The following is a 17991-nucleotide window of genomic DNA, read 5'->3' on the forward strand; positions in this document are numbered from 1 at the left end:
GTATGGAAATGATTAAAGACAACTCAGTTTGTGTCAAGCCACATGAAGGGGAAATCTTATGTTAAGGATGATGCTGATGATGATGATGATAATGGTAATGTAGGCAGGCATTCGGTGATAATCTGCTGTAATGCATGTGACCCTCTTCACTACATCTCTCATAAAAACTGTGGGATTCTTACCAGTTTTTCAGATTGGAAACAAAAGGTTTCACATGGTATGTTGAAAAGGTTAGAGGGTTACACCCTTCTAATCTAGCCTTTTGCAAGCACTTATGAAAAGGGTTGCATGTTGTGTTATGCTCGGAAACACTCATAGCATGTGACAATAGCCATAGCATTAGAACCTCACGGGTTCACTTAACTATTCTTTGGTTATCCACCACTCCCTTTTGGAAAAGGAGATATGAAAAACTGTTTATGAAGAATGTCTGAACTCAGATTTTTGGCTTCCTCAGGAGATCTTCATCAGTCATGTACAAGGGCAAATGAACTGTCTGCTGTGATTGGTGTCGTCGACAAGATTTCTCTCCACACAGAATTTCTGTTCAGTAGATATGGTCTTCTTGGTCTTTCTCAGAACAGAGAAAATTCTTTCTGTTGATGCTGTCAAGGACTACAGGGCTGCCTTATGATTAGTTCTTTGTCTGAAAGATGTGTAAATCACTTCATCCTGAGAATTCTCTTTGTGGTTGAAGAGCTTTGAGCAATCTTGTTCACCTAGGTGACTCAAACCTTCTACATGGGATCTTACTCTGGTGCTGAGCAGCCTCACTCAAGCTCCATTTGAGCCCTTGTGTCAATTGTCTTACAGGGAACTGACTTTGAAACCGTTTTCCATCTGACCTTGGCTTCCTCAGAAAAGTTGGAGAGCTCCATAGTTGGGATTATGACATAAACACACAAGGGCTTGGGGGTCAGTAGCATTCAAATTCATGGCTAAAACCCAAGATTCCCTCGGTTCACAATGACAGATTTGCTTCATTTTTCATTCCTTCCATCATGGAGTTTGTTACCAGCAACCTTGAAGAGTTACTGCTTTGCCTGGTCAGAACACTGAGTTGTTATCTAAAAAGGACTTATTACCTAGAGCCTAGGTGTCGTAGACTTTTTGTTACCACAAACCAGGTTGTGAAAGAGGTGTCCAAGAATACTTTTTCGTTTAGCTTCGTGAGTTGATTAGATGAGCCTACTCCTCATCGTCAGGTTCTGTCACCAATACCTGCAGATGCACATGACATCAGAAGAATAAGTTCTTCCTTGGGATTTAAGAACTTGTCTGTTCATAGAATTTTGAGTGTTGGTTCCTGGCTTCATCAGACCATTTTCATTTTCTTCTACCTGAAGGATATTGCCCACAGGTCCTTGGACACTTTATCTTTGGGTACAGTGGTGACTGCTCAACAAGTGTAGCTCATCCAGTGCCCCTGGCGGGACATTTTGTATCTTGCCTAAGATGATAGTGTGGAGGAGGGAATGAGGGAGATGACTGGTCTCTTTTCTTTGACTTTTCTCTTTTATTCAATACCTACGGGCAGTTTGAAGAATAAACACAGCATACACTGGAACTGGCTTGTTGCAGGTGAGCATTGCAGTCATACCGTTACAGCACTTGTTATTTTCCATACAACATACAAACCTGCTTCTTTCTCCAGCAAGGTGGGGGGTGAAGAGTGGTGACAAACCTGTTTCATGTGGCTGGTATAGTTTGTTGCTTGAACAGATATAGTTCTCTTTGACTTACATATATGCAAGGAATCTGGACATGTTACATTGTATTTAAACTTAGTGGACTGGGATTTAGATATCCACATATCTAACATCTCAAAGGCTTTGGTCCTCTTCTTTAGAATCCTCATTTCTAAGAAGAATGATCGGGTGTGCTGAACCTCCAGCGGGTTCAGGATTCTCATACCTCCCACCAAGTGTGAGTCTATCCTAATGTTAAGACCGAAGGTTTGTTCCGCATATGAACAAATGACACTTATGAACAAATTTTTACTTTTCAAAGCTAACAAACCTGAGATCTTAACATTGACTGCCCACCTTTAAGTATATCTTTAGTTAACAAGACCACTGAGCTGATTAACAGCTCTCCTAGGGCTGGCCTGGAGGATTAGCTATTTTTGCATGGCTAGGAACCAATTGATCACCTAGCTATGAGACCTGCAGCTTATTGTGGGATCCGAACCACATTATATCGAGAAATGATTTTCTAATCATTAGAAACTAATTTCTCTGACTCCACGTTGGCAGAGCGGGGAATTGAACTCGGGACTACCGAATTGATAGGCGACCACATAAACCACTCGACCAATGAGGAACTTGCCAACCTCTAGCCACCCCTCTTATGTCTTATCCTGGGTTAGAAGAAAGACTAAATGCCTCTCTAAGTTCGAGCGTGGTCTCTGATTCTCGCTTTCACCTCGGTTATGTGTCGGATGCCAGATGCCACAGATTCCTTGCATTTACAATGTTTTTTATTGTTCTTAACTGGTTTCCAGCTGACACCAGAAGATTTCTTAGCTATGGAAAATACTAATTGATCAAAAATTTGTCATTGTGTCCTCATGAGTTTTTTGGATTGAAATGGACAGGAAAATGTTGAAAGGCTAATTTGATTAGATGCAAGATATTAATACAATTTTGATACGTTCTGATTCTGCTCATTTAACTTACGGGGACTGTTCAGGCTAACTGAGAATAAAATGAAAATTTAGATAGTATTTAATTTTAACTGGTTGTTACATACAAATGTACTTGACTGTACTGTACTGTACTTTTATGACATTGAGAGATATTAGCAATTATTTAGTCTGAGTGAAATATTAGAGGATCTTGTATACAGTCCAACCTCTTAAATCCGGAAACCTTGGGACTTGGCCACTGCCGAACCACAGAAAATCCCGGAATATATAATACATCCCTAAAAAATGAAGCCTTTAGGCAATTCCAGATACAAATAGTCTAGTTTCTGACTTAGCCTACAACTTGGCTACGTTCTGACACTGCTTTTTATAATTTTATTACTCATATATTTTAACTTCATCATTTTATAACTTTATACTATACAATTTTCTTTAAAACAGTGTACTTTGACACATTTAGTTTACATTCCCGAGTTAGCCTACCCAATCGTAAGTCTAACTACAGTACTACATAAACTTCTCAGAATCTGCACATTACTATCGGGGACTTTCATTTCCGGAATTTCGTATCTTCATAACTATCGCTGTTAGTTTTTAAGTTTATTTTTACTGTAGAGAATAAAGAGATGAAAAAAATAATGAAATTTGGCAATCACTGTGCATTTGAATGTCGCTGTAAGCAAAGCACAGCGCCATATATTGAGGAAAGTGAACACCAAACTATTCGCTAATGAAAGATTCTTTAGCATGGATAAAGATTTATGCTTGCACTTCTTACCTCTAGCATCATATAACATCATGGGTGGCATATCGAATAGGTAAAGACAGTTACATAAAAGAAATTATCAAAAACTGTCTCTCAAGCACACACAAAGTAAGGAATTCGTGCTTGACAAAATTATGTCTCATTGTTTTGATTAAAAGTTTTGGCTTGGTTAAGCCTTCTCAAGTGAAATATTTTTAAAAATATATTTATTCTTCTAAGGTTAGTATCAAAAACATATTTAACTTCACATATTTACATTACTAACAACCATTTTCATAAAAACAAAGGATATATAGCAAAATTCTTGCTGCCTTAAGTTGTAAACAATAGGTGGCACGTCCCTGGTGGCAGCGGAACGAACTAATGGTGGCTGATTTAAAATCAAGCCGAACCACGTGAGTTTCCGGACCATAGAATGCCGGTTTTAAGAGGTTCAACTGTACTGGGAATTTGTATTGGGAGAAGATGTTAGAAACAGAGAATTTGAGAAGGTTACCGTTGTATAACATAATGAAGTAAAAAATCTCATGTGATTTTTAAATAATGCATGTCCAATTTATATATGCTACTTGGTCAGTGTCCAGTTTTTGTGAGCTTTTCTCTATTTCTGTATTTATGTGGATATGTGTGTGTGTCTTGTGTAAGCCAGATTCTCCTACTTTGATTGTACAGAAAATTGAAGCTGTGGAAAGGCATTTACAGTCAGGGGCCAAGCAAATGGAAGCTTACTACGAGGTCTACCTGGAGAAGCATGTTGACGTAAGTAGCATCTTTGTTGTTGTGGGAAAGTTCAGTTATTGAAGGAATTGGAGATTGAGCTTGGTTGGGGAAGTGACAGGACTGCTTACTGTATGGTGCATTTGAAGTTTAGCAGTAACTGAGTGTTGTTCTTTGCTTTAACAAAGTGATGTTTTGCAGTTTTTGATGGCATCATTGTTATGGAGTGACTGATATGAAAAGTTGAAGAGTATAAAATGAAGATAAATTTTTTATTTGTTAGGAAATTCTGTTGCTAAAGACTTTAGCTGTATTTCTTTTGCCCTTGACTAAATGATTATATAGTACGTACATATCTTTTTTTAAATTTGTATTTACCAAGTACTATTGTTTCCTATGCATATCTCTCTCTTTTTTTTAGTTTTTCCTAACTCATAAAAAATTCTTCAAGGTGAAGGTTGAAATATTTTGTATTTTTATTTAGTGTCTTCAGAATGTTTTAAAATTTTATCTTTGGGTTTACGGTAAAATATTTTTGGGGTTATTAACTATTTTGTTGTTTGGTAGCATGATTTGAAGTTGATTAACACTGAAATTCTTCATCTGTCCCTTTCATGATGGATTTAAGTAATTGCAAATTATAACAATTAATTCATCCTTGTAAAGCGCTAACTTGACCATTATACTGTCAAGAGTACAGTTCCTTTATGGGGACTAATTATTAAGTAACTTGTGCTGCCAGATCTTTCCTCTTCCAGAGCTTAAAGGTTCTTCCTTTTACTTTTGCTCCGTATTTGGTGTTCCAACATATTCTCTCTCTCTCTCTCTCTCTCTCTCTCTCTCTCTCTCTCTCTCTCTCTCTCTCTCTCTCTCTCTCTCTCTCTCTCTCTCTGCTTGGTATTTATGACAGTAGCAGAGAAATAGATATACAGGAAGTCCCCGGGTTACGACTGGGGTTCCGTTCTTGAGACGCGTCGTAAGCCGAAAATCGTCGTAAGCCGGAACATTGTCAAAAATCCTAATAAAACCTTACTTTTAATACTTTGGGTGCATTGAAAACTATGTAAACTGCATTCTTATTGCATTTTTCATCAAAAAACCTTCTAATGTTGATTAATTTGCATTTTTGGTGTCATATTTCATCTGCCAGATGAGCGTTGTAGGCATCGTAACCCTGGAAATAATGTCTGATGAATATAATTGAGAAGCACCTTAACCTCGGAACGTCGTAACCCAAACCCGTCGTAACCCGGGGACTGCCTGTATACTCTAAATAAAGGTATAAGCCATGAAGGAAAAATAAACAACGGAGTTCCTGCAAGATTTTTTTATTCAACCATCTTTTACTCAGCAGTTTATCTGCTGAGAAAAATCTTGCAGAAACTCCGTTTTTATTTTTCCTTCATGGCTTATACCTTTATTTATGGATTTATCACGTTCCAAACTTTCGTGATTCAGTTATACATATATACTCTACTTAGATTTCCAAAAGGCCTTTGACAAAATTCCACACAAGAAACTGATGACAAAAGTTAGAGCTTTAGGAATTGTAAGAGAAATAGCAGACTAGATCGAAGACTGGCAAACTTATAGAAAACAGTTGTAATAAACAGTGAATAATCAGAATTGGCAGATGTGACAAGTGGAGTTCCTTGGGGTTCTGTCCTTGGCCCACTCTTGTTTCTGATTTACAATAATGACATTGATGTAGGCTTAACTAGCAGGATAGACAAATTAGCAGACGACACCAAACTAGTTGTAAATGCAGCAGACCCAAATATGTACAGTGGAAAGCTTTAGAAATTATTTAAGGAAAATAGGAGAGTGGTCAAGGAGATGGCAAATGCCTTTTAACTTGGATAAGTTTAAAGTTTTACAAATAGGAACAAACAACCCTCATGCCAACTACATGCTCCTTGGGAATGACATAGATATTGTCTTAAAATCCACAAAACAGTGCATATAAGTTGAAAAGAAGGCACAGAAAGTAGTGGGATACATAATGAGCCAGTTCAATTACAGAAACAAGGAAATAGTGGTGCAGCTGTACACCACATCAATAGTTAGACCTCATCTTGAATATTCAGTACAATTTTGGTCATCATCACTAAGAAAGGACATCAGTAGACTAGAAGGGGTACAAGCAAGAGCCACAAATTAATTCCATCCATCAGGCAAATAGGTTACCGAAGATGACTAGAGACCTTGAACATGTATGATTTAGAAACACGATTATTGCGAGGACAACTAATAGAAACATTCCAAATACTGAAAGGCATTACAAAAGTAGACAGTAACCTCTTCACGTTAAACAAAAACCAGACAAGAAATGTAATGGAGGGAAATTAGAACTGAAGATATGCAACACATCTCATCGTGGGAACTTCTTTACGTACAAGATATGTGACACATGGAATAAACTGCCACCAGAAGTTGTAAACAGCAACAGTGTGGAAGAGTTTAAAAGAAAGCTTGACTAGATCATGAAGACACTATAATGAATAATAAAACCTGCTCCTAGAGATAAGTGAGCACATGATGTTTCCTCGGATGAACTAATAAGTTTTTGAGGTGTACTAATCCTTGTAACTCTCTCTCTCTCTCTCTCTCTCTCTCTCTCTCTCTCTCTCTCTCTCTCTCTCTCTCTCTGCCTCATATAGATATTAAAGGAATTTGGCTGTGATTTTCTTAAACGTAAATTTTTATAGCTAACTACAGTCATACCCCTACATACTAAAGTCCCTACATACGACAAATCCAGGTTACGAAGGCAAAGACGAAGATTTTTTTGCTTATGTGTACGAAAATAATTCAGGTTGCAAAAGGGTGTTCTGTAAAGTCTGAGATTCACCTGGGCCACCGAGAACAATTTTAAAGCTTGCACGCTGCCAACTCAGTAGACTTGCCGCTATCCTCCCGCTCTCCCATTGGTTCCTGATGCTAGTTACCGCCGTAAGATCCTGCTCTCCTATTGGTCAGCATCTATACCATCATGTAGCTAAGTAGGGGAGTTCCTCGACCATTTCGTTTTGGCAACGTTATTGTACATACATGGAATTCGTTCGTTCACATAGATTTCGTTCATTAACATAAATTCGTGTTAGTGATTTCGCTTTCGTTGTACTGTAAGTTACTTTGTCGTGTTGTGTGTGAACTTAATTACTTACCTTATGAGCCATGGGTCCCAAGAATGTTGCTGAAGTTCACAGAAAGAAGAGGATGCTTTCTATGGAGACGAAGATGGAGTTAATCACGAAGTGTTAATGTTTTCTGCCATTTGTTAATGTGTTTCCTAAAGTTTAGTGTTAATGTTTTCTGCCATTTTTTAATGTGTTTCATAAAGTTAGTGATCATGTTTTCTGCCATGTGTCCTCCTCCTCTGTTGCCACTTTCGAAAATTGCCTCACTCGAAAGGTAAGGTTCCACATTTTACTACATACGTATGTACATGTTCGTACAGTATTTCTTGTACCCTGTACACTAATACACTTTATTTACAGGTACAATAACGGTTAGGTTAGGTATTGAATGGTCCAAATTGTTGTATTTCATTGTTTATTGGTCAATTTAGCTTTATTATAAAATTTACTGTGGTGTTTTTGTAGGGCTTGGAACGAATTAGGCAATTTACATGTAAAACGTAGCTCTAGATACGAAAAAATCAGGTTACGAAGGCCGCTTTGGAACGGATTAATTTCGTAACCTGAGGCACTACTGTACTACTACTACTACTACTACTACGTCATGGCAACTTGACCCCTAGTCAGGTTACAGTTTATAATGAGCTTTTCCAGTGGCTCATTGGATTATCTGTTTTGGCAGATATTTTTATGGATGGGTGCCCTGCTTGATTCCAACCCTTCCTTTTTACCGGGGTTCAGGAAAGATGAAAGGCATTATTACTCATGACATTGGCAGTGTGTTAATTAACAACAGACGGGGGCGCCTGATTCTGTTCCCGGAGGCAGATTTCTCCTGCATGCTTCAATTTTGTGTAAACATAATTCTGCAATGCTTCTGACCAAATTCCTCAAAACCATATAAGTTTTTGTCATCAAATTTGTTTTCATCATTCCTCCCCCCATTTCTCTTCTTTTCTTTTAATTTCTTTTCATTTCCTCTCAAAAGACAAGCCGAAGGAAAACTCTACATAGCACCTCATTATCTTCCCTTTCTCTTGTTAACAAATATAGCACACCAGAAGACGCAAAACTTCTTCCTCTTCAGTTTTTCAGAACTTTCTTTCTTGAATACTATTGTTTTTTTTTAGCATTATTTCTGCATAATCTCAATACAGAAATGTATTGTCTTACCTAACTAGCTTACCAGATTTCATTTCTATCAGCTACATTTGAGTCCATAGGAATACAAATCGTAATTTGTATTTGACTGAATAATCCAGTAAATGCTCTAGACTTGGAGCTTGGTGCAACAATGAACTCCAACATATAAGTGTTGACCCCTTTAGTTTCCAGGGTAACTGATCTATCATGTGTTGTACAGTGGGCCCCCCGTATTCGCGTTCTGCGGATTCGCGGACTCACGGATCCGCGGATTTCTCTCAGGAACTAATCTACCCATTATTTGCTGGGAATGCCTATTTGCTGGGTTTTTCCGATGATAAATAATCCCAAATTAGTGTATTTTGATGTTATTTTCATGACTAAATACATTATTAGGGTACAAAAATTATTTATTAATTTTAAGATATTAATATTGATCAATAGTACTGTTTTAGTAAGTTTAATTAGATTAAATGATATCACATAATAACAATAATAATTCTCTCTGTTTTCTGTATGATTAATAAATGATTTAGTAATTTTCAAATAATATAAATGTAAAGAGCAATCAATTCATTAAAGAGAATACTATAGTGAATTACTAAGATTTAGTTTATAAATTAAAAAATTATGTAAGAATGAAGGAAATCCCAGTCTTCATGCATCGTTCTTTCAAACTCCAGGTAACAAACCGAGGACCAACAGCTGTCAAATATATCACATAATGTGACTGGAGGGTAGGGAGTGTTTCTCTCTCTCTCTCTCTCTCTCTCTCTCTCTCTCTCATCTCTCTCGTCTCTCTCTCTCTCTCTCTCTCTCTCTTTCTCTCTTTACTGAGATTTGAGATTTTTATAGTACATGTATGTATGATATGTTTATTAATATTTTCAAATAATAATAATAATTGTAATTACAAAAATCATATGTGATAGAATTTTAAAGAAATACTACAATAACCTTTCCATTTCACTTTCAAATATGGATTCTCTCTCTCTCTCTCTCTCTCTCTCTCTCTCTCTCTCTCTCTCTCTCTCTCTCTCTCTCTCTCTCTCTTACTGAGATGAGAGAATTTCTATGGTACATGTGTATATATTTATTAGCCCTTAGACGCCTATTGGACGTATTTTATGTCAACGAAAATTGTCTGTCGTGTGCTTAATTGAGGTAAAATACGTTGACGCTATAGAGTTTTTTTAAATATTCGCGGAAAAATAGTTATAGGCCTACTTGGCAAAAAATTTTGAATCATGTGCCTTGAGGGATGCTGGGAGTTCACTGATCAAGCTGTTGTTTTGTTTACAAGCATTACCCAGGCGCGCATGCGCGAATTTCTTTCTTCTCGCACTAAAAAGCATCAGCGACACATCTCAGAAATTATTTTGTCACTTTCACGTAATTTTTGTACCATTTTATATTAGCCGTTACATAGAGTTTTACATATGAAAATATGTGCAATTTCATGTAGAATACAATAAAAACAGCCCATGGTTGTAGCTTTTATCAGTTTTGAAAAATTTTCTTATAAATAACAATAAGTGCCAAAATTTCAACCTTCGGTGAACTTTGACTCGACTGAAATGGTTGAAAAACGCAATTGTAAGCTAAAACTCTTACATTCTAGTAATATTCAATCATTTACCTTCATTTTGCAACAAATTGGAAGTCTCTAGCACAATATTTCGATTTATGGTGAATTTTTGAAAAAACTTTTTCTTACATCCGCGCAGTAACTTCCGAAAAAATCAGAAATTCTTTCGTCCAATTGTCGTAATGTTTGCACCGTTTTATATTAGCCATTACATAAAGTTTTATATATGAAAATGGGTGCAATTTCATGTAGAATACAACATAAAACAACCCAAGGTTTGTAGCTTTTATGAGTTTTTGAAATATTTTCATATAAATAATGATGTGACAAAATTTCAACCTTCGGTCAATTTTGACTCTACCGAAATGGTCAAAAAATGCAATTGTAAGCTAAAACTCTTACATTCTAGTAATATTCAATCATTTACCTTCATTTTGCAACAAATTGGAAGTCTCTAGCACAATATTTTGATTTGTGGCGAATTTTTGAAAAAAACTTTTTCTACGTCCTCTCGGTAACTGCAGAAAAAATCAGAAAATCTATCATCAGATTGTTGTAATGTTTGCACCGTTTTATATTAGCCGTTACATAAAGTTTTTATATATGAAAATGTGTGCAATTTCATGTAGAATACAACCAAAAACAACCTATGGTTGTGGCTTTTATCAGTTTTGAAATACTTTCATACATAATAACAATAAGTGCCAAAATTTCAACCTTCGGTCAAATTTGACTCGACCGAAATGGTTGAAAAACGCAATTGTAAGCTAAAACTCTTACATTCTAGTAATATTCAATCACTTACCTTCATTTTTCAACAAATTGGAAGTCTCTAGCACAATATATCGATTTATGGTGAATTTTTGACGAAAAAAATATTTCCTTACGTCCGCTCGGTAACTGCTGAAAAAATAAAAAATTCTATCATCAGATTGTTGTAATGTTTGCACCGTTTTATATTAGCCGTTACATAAAGTTTTATATATGAAAATGTGTGCAATTTAATGTAGAATACAACTAAAAATAACTCATGGTTGTAGCTTTTATCAGTTTTGAAATATTTTCATATAAATCACGATAAATAGAAAAAATTCGACTTTCAGTCAACTTTAACTCGACCGAAATGGTCGAAAACTGCAATTGTAAGCTGCAACACTTACAGTCTAGTAATATTCAATCAATGACCTTTATTTTGCAACAAACAGGAAGTCTCCAGCACAATATTTCTATTTATGGTGAATTTTTGAAAAACTTTTTTTTTTTTTTTTTTTGTTTTTTTTCCCCACATGTTACGAATTCATGCATCATATTGTGATAATATTTTCTCTGTGTTGCTTTGATCGTTTTACAATTTGTTGTGTACCACTTTTTTTTTTTTTTTTTTTTTTTTTTTTTTTTTTTTCCCACATGTTACGAATTCATGCATCATATTGTGATAATATTTTCTCTGTGTTGCTTTTATTGTTTTACAATTTGTTGTGTACCAAAATCATTGCAATTTAGTGTACAATACAACAAAAAAATAATTAACTCATTAGCTTTAACCGTTTTGCTCACAGCACGATTTGTATACAATTATATATGAATTTTTTTTTTTGCACATATATTCCAGTATTTATATATCATAATAATTTTTTTTTTTCATTTCTGATGGTTGCATACTAAACTTCAGGCAATGACAAAAAAGGAGCCAAAAATGAACTCTTAATCTTGAAACTATGCATGCTGTGATTTTTTTGAAAAAAACTTTTTCTGCTTCGGCGCTCACTCCAAAACGCCACCGGCATACGGGAGACACTTTCGGAAATACCTGCCCAGGCGATTAAGGTTAATATTTTCGCATAATAATAATAATAATAATAATAATAATATTATATTGGGGATGGGAATTTTCAAAAATTGTAAATGCTGAAGGAATCTTTTATTAGAACAGGATATCAGGTCCAGGTCAAGCAGGGTCGTCGTCAGTGCCGGTATTATTCCGTAAGCGTAGTTCAGTTCGGGCCAGGGTCGTCTTTGGATTAAGGGCTGGTGGTTGGTGCTGGTATAGCTGGTATTACGTGACGTTTCGACTTCTCGTAGGTCATCTTCGGACGAGTCGGTTGAAGAGACTGTAGCAAGAAAGTTTGCGGAACGGACCTAGAGTTGCATTCTCATTGGTCGGGCCGGTCTTGGGCGAAGCCGTGGATCTCGCCTCAAGGTATCGGGGATTCTCTTGTGCGAGCGCCACAGTGGTGTGCCTGGGGATGAACGACAGGAATTCCGTCTGTAGCAGGAATCGTATCATCCTGTTGGGGGCTCCTGATTATCTGGCATCGTCGGTGGGGGGTCGTTCGCTGCTCTCCCGGGCGGCTGGTGGAAGGAGAAACGTTTCTTGAGTATTTAAGTTTGGTTTCTCCTTACCTATATGAAGGGCTTCTAGGAGGCGCAGACGTCGGGGATCTGTTGTCTGATCTATTATTATGATATTAGGGATAATATCATTTTCTTTTTATCCGTTTGTTATGAGCAGAATCCTGGCGTGGCCGATTAAAAAACTGCTGCTTTCCGTCCCCCCCCTTATCCAGACTGAAGGAATACCGCCGAAAGATTGAAGAAATCCTGGCGACTCCACGAAATTCCGCAGAATCACCAAGAAACCCCGTCGACGACATCAAGCGAGAGGCCAACCGGATTATTGAAACGGTCAACGCCGCCTCGAACGCCCTGCATTTGCCACCCATAACGGGTGACCATGACTTAGGCTACATCTATGGGAATGTTAAGGACCCAGGGAAACAAGGGAACCCCCCCCTTCGCCCCATAATTCAGCCAGATCCCTGCGCTACGTACCTGTTGGCCAGAAACTTAACACCATCTTAACCCCGTACGTCCCAGATAGGCGCAGCCTCAAGTCGTCGGCCGAGTTTCTTGGACGCCCCTACGAGCAACGCCCCCCAGAGGATGCATCGCTTCGATGGATGTAGAGTCCCTGTTTACCAACGTCCCCGTTGACGAGACCATAACAAAATGATTTTGGACAGAGTTTACAGGGACCCCGACACTCCATCCTTAACATCCCAGAGCATGCCCTTTCGAGCCCTGCTGGAAATCTGCACTAAGAAGGCCCCTTTTGCTGTCACCGCAACTATATGTTACACCCAGATTGACGGCGTGGCGATGGGATCCCCCTTGGGGTCCTTTTCGCCAATTTCTATATGGGTACTGTCGAAGAGAGGGTCTTCCAGATTTCCAGGAGACCGAGGATGTACGTGCGCTACATCGATGACACCTTCGTCTGCGCCGACTCCCAGGATAGATAGAGCAGCTGCGACGTGCATTCCACGACCACAGCTGCCTCACGTTCACGATGAACATTGCCAAGATCGCCGCCTCCCCTTCCTTGACGTCCTTGTCGAACAGCGAGATTCCGAATTCAGCATGAGGGTGTACACGAAGCCGACGAACCTGGGAATGTGCATGAACGGTGAGAGTGAGTGCCCTGAGAGGTATAAGCGCTCCACCATCAGCGCCTTCGTCAGGAGGGCCCTCTCACACTGCTCCTCCTGGAATGACACACACAGTGAGTTGGAGCGTGCCGCCCAGGTCCTCGTCGACAATGGACACACCAATCGTGCTGTTGATGAGTCAATAAGGAAAAGTATGGATGCCTGGTACCACCAGGAACCCCGCCCCAACGTTGCAGAGCCCATCAAGCTTTTCTACAAGGCACTTCCACTGGAAGGTACAAGGAAGGACGAACAAGCCCTCAAAAAGATCATCGAGGAAACGTCAGCCCTGCCGACCCAGACAGAAATATTAAAATAATTATATATTATAAAAACGAAGAAGACGAGCAGCCTGGTGATGAGAAACAACCCTTCGGCGCCCCTGCAGGATCCCTTGAAGAAGACGATGTGGTCTACCGTTACACATGCCCCATCCGAGGATGCCTCGGCAAATACGTCGGTATGACCTCCATGCGTTTCTCCAAGCGAATCTCCTGCCACACCCAAGAAGGAGCCATATTCAACCACGCCAGGACTGCTCATAACAAACGGATAAAAAGAAATGATATTATCCCTAATATCATAATAATAGATCAGACAACAGATCCCCGACGTCTGCGCCTCCTAGAAGCCCTTCATATAGGTAAGGAGAAACCAAACTTAAATATAACTCAAGAAACGTTTCTCCTTCCCACCGCCGCCCGAGAGCAGCGACGACCACCCCCCCAACGATGCCACCGATAATCAGGAGCCCCCACAGGATGATACGATCCCTGCTACAGATGGAATTCCTGACGTTCATCCCCAGGCACACCTCTGTGGCGCTCGCACAAGAGAATCCCCGATACCTTCGAGGCGAGATCCACGGCTTCGCCCAAGACCGTCCCGACCAATGAGAATTGCAACTCTAGGTCCGTTCCGCAAACTTTCTTGCTACAGTCTCTTCAACCGACTCGTCCGAAGATGACCTACGAGAAGGTCGAAACGTCACGTAATACCAGCTATACCAGCACCAACACCAGCCCTTAATCCAAAGACGACCCTGGCCCGAACTGAACTACGCTTACGGAATATACCGGCACTGACGACGACCCCTGCTTGACCTGGACCTGATATCCTGTTCTAATAAAAGATTCCTTCAGCATTTACAATTTTTGAAATTCTCAATATGAATATTGGCCAGTTACTCAGAAACATCGCTGAGCCTGAGAAGCGAATTGTAAGGAAAATAGAAAAACAATATATAAAATCAACTCAGCTTAATTCTGCCATCCTTTTTAACAATATTTGCCTAAAAGAGGGTCTTCTACCAAATAATAATATTAATAATAGAACTAATTTCAAAATTCATATGTGGTAGTATTTTAAGAAATAAAATACAATAATCTTTTAATCCGTCCATTTCACTCTTTTAAATAATGATAACTCTCTCTCTCTCTCTCTCCTCTCTCTCTCTCTCTCTCTCTCTCTCGTCTCTCTCATCTCTCTCTCTCTCTCTCCTATGTATGTTTATTTTGTTCTGTAATATAAATAAATGATTTACCTTAGAACTAATTTTCAAATATTGATAAGATTAATAAAATAATAGCATTCCCAGTCTTTTTATCCACTTGGAGGAAGGAGGGCGGAGGAGTAAATGACAGTTTGATATAGTACATATTGGTGGAGGGGAAGGAATCGGAGTCTAGGAGTTATTCTCTCTCTCGCTCTCTCTCTCTCTCTCCTCTCTCATCTCTCTCTCTTCTCTCTCGTCTCTCTCTCTCTCTCTCTCTCTCTCTTTCCTTATTATTATTCTCTGTCTCAGAATATTCATATTTCACTCTTGATGGTCAGATATATGATGTTGCCATTCAGTGCTCTCTCTCGTCTCTCTCGCTCTCTCTCTCTCTCTCTCTCTCTCTCTCTCTCTCTCTCCTCTCTCGCTCTCTCTCTCTCTCTCTCTCTCTCTCTCTCTCTCTCTGTGTGTGTGTGTGTTATTGACTGTAGTATATATTTTTAATGGTAAAATGTTTAAGATGACTTTAAAATATTAATAATATAACCTCAAAGATTAATATAGTAATAGGTTAGTAATTTTAGGTATGTTTGAAGTAGGATGTTATTTAGGGTATACATTTGGTATCTGAACTTTCAAGATAGGCAGTTATAAGCATTTTTAGTGGTGGTTCTAACTATTTGCGGGTTGTAGTCATTCACTGGGGTGTCGGGTACACATCCCCCTGCGAATACTGGGGTGAAACACTGTATCTACCTTTCAAAGAGCCTGAACTTTAAAAGTCAGGATGTCATTTGTTTTTGTGCTTCACCTTTTTGCTTTTGTAGACCATATTTTTCAAGTTTCTGTGGGAATTTCACCAAAATGTGAATTTTTATATGGGCTGTATCTCTAAAGTTATCATTGCAGTGTTACCCCACTTTTTTGGGCTTCATTTTATCACAGTGGGGAACTTTCACTAATTTGCGGATTTATCACCAATTCACTTTTTTTGTAGAGTAAACAATGTATGTATTCACTAATTGCTGTATTTTTTCATGCTGTGTTCGTGACGAAATATTCTGATTTTTATGATTAAATTGATTTACAGTGTATTGTTTAAGCTCACTGCAGGTTTTTTTTTGCCTCTGGCGGGGGCATAATTGGGTGTATGATCTCTCTCTCTCTCTCTCTCTCCTCTCTCTCTCTCTCTCTCTCTCTCTCTCTCTCTCTCTCTCTCTCTCTCTCTCTCTCTCTCTCTCTCTCTCTCTCTCAGAATAGTATAAGATGTATATGAAATATTACTGTAGTGTTTTTGGATGATAAAGCATATTGTTTGATATATTTAAAATATTCACTAATTATTAAGATTTTATTTTTCAGTTTAAGCAGAATGGAAATTAAATTAAAATAATTAGCAAATGTTTTAGACACTGTACTGTATTATCCAAAAACACTTTACGGCAATATCATTTCAAATACATCTTTGCATTACCCTTAAAGAGAGAGAGAGAGAGAGAGAGAGAGAGAGAGACCCCTACCTGTTATACTCAGTCTGGGGCCCAACCTGGAATGAGCTTAAGGGGGCCTGCCGGCTAATGCTACTTTTTTAAGGACGGGACGGGCTTTGATATTCATACACTTGATAAGGTGACTTGGAACATCTCCAAACCACATATGATTTCTGCCTCTGACCTTCAGTTTTGTGACGTCAGGGTGATTTATCCCGAAAATAACCTTTTTCAAATTCTATCTCCTCCTCAAATGAGGAGTTTTTTCTATAAGTCATTTTTTTTGCTAGATATGAATTTTTCATTATGGTAAAAATATAAACCCTATAAATCAGGAAAAAAAATTGTACTAAAAAAAAAAAAAAAGACAAAACAAAAATTGAAAAAAGGGCTTTGTTTGATTGTTCTATAATGTCTTTCTGAGTTATGTACCAAATTTCAGTGCTATAGCTTTAAAACTAAGTGAGAAGGTAGATTTTGAAGGTCAATAAGTATTGTATGTATTGAGGTATGGGCGTTCAAAGTTTTCCTTTGTATTTTCATAAAAGTATTGTTATTAAATTATGATTATTATGAATGCAAATTTCTGTTTTTGGTATTAATAAACCAAAACTATGTTATTTATCATAATTTAATCATAAATGATGATCTCTTTGCTCATATATCGTAGCCTTGGAGCACTGCATCAGGCAAGACGGTGCACTCCTTCTTAAGCAACTCTCTCTATCTCCCTCACTAACTTGGCTTATTACAGCGAATTTTCTTCTTCTGTATGTTAGCGAGATGTTTTCCTTGTATTTTCCTCTTTGGCTTAATGAAATTCTTGTCAAAACTAAGATAAACAGACTTAAAATCAAGAGAATGTTAGAGGTGAAACTCGAATGTGTACTCTCTTTTTACAAAGACAATGTTAATAAATCATGATTATTATGAATTTCATATTCCTTTTTGGGTATTAATAAACCAAAACTATGTTATTTATCATAAATGAAGATCCCTTTGCTCAAAGACCGTAGTGTGACATGTGTTACAGGCAAGTTCCTAACTACGCACCCCTCCCTCTCTCTCTCTCTCTCTCTCTTCCCCCACTCTCTCTCCCCGCTCTCTCTCTCATCTCTCTCTCTCTCTCTCTCTCTCTCTCTCTCTCTTATATTATGATATTCTGTAATCATATTAGAGTTAATTTTCTTCGTCTGTATGTTAGCGAGTGTTTTGTAGTCTTTTCCTCATTGGCATGATGAAATTCTTGCCGAAACAAAGATAAACATACGTAAAAGCAAGCGAATGTCAGAGGTGAAACTCAAACGTGTACACTACAAGAGGTTTCTCCTCGCACTGGAAGGTGGTAAACTGACTAAGTTCCCTCCTGCTGCCTCATGGAATCTCTACAGATGCCATTGTTCACAATTTCTTTGACAAAAATTATAAAAATTTACGATAACAGAAGAAATATTGCATTTTCTTGTACGGATCAATGTTTTTGGCTTATTGAGTTATTGTTTACGAACTTACCCCTG

The 17991-nt window shown here is 38.1% G+C and overlaps 1 protein-coding gene across 3 annotated transcripts in view; it reads left to right on the forward strand.

Annotated features, from left to right (window-relative positions):
• Window positions 1-17991, forward strand: part of LOC135205298 (dnaJ homolog subfamily C member 13-like) — a 683293-nt gene that overhangs the window by 313630 nt on the left and 351672 nt on the right. For 2 of the 3 annotated variants that reach the window (XM_064235698.1, XM_064235699.1), the window contains exon 14: window positions 4086-4172. The exons of the other annotated variant lie outside the window; for it this stretch is intronic. In XM_064235698.1, the coding sequence (XP_064091768.1) occupies window positions 4086-4172 (87 nt within the window). The remainder of the gene's footprint in view (window positions 1-4085; window positions 4173-17991) is intronic. 3 annotated transcript variants of the gene reach the window in all.

This window comes from Macrobrachium nipponense, chromosome 49 (genome assembly GCF_015104395.2).
Source record: "Macrobrachium nipponense isolate FS-2020 chromosome 49, ASM1510439v2, whole genome shotgun sequence".
Lineage (NCBI taxonomy): Eukaryota > Metazoa > Arthropoda > Malacostraca > Decapoda > Palaemonidae > Macrobrachium > Macrobrachium nipponense.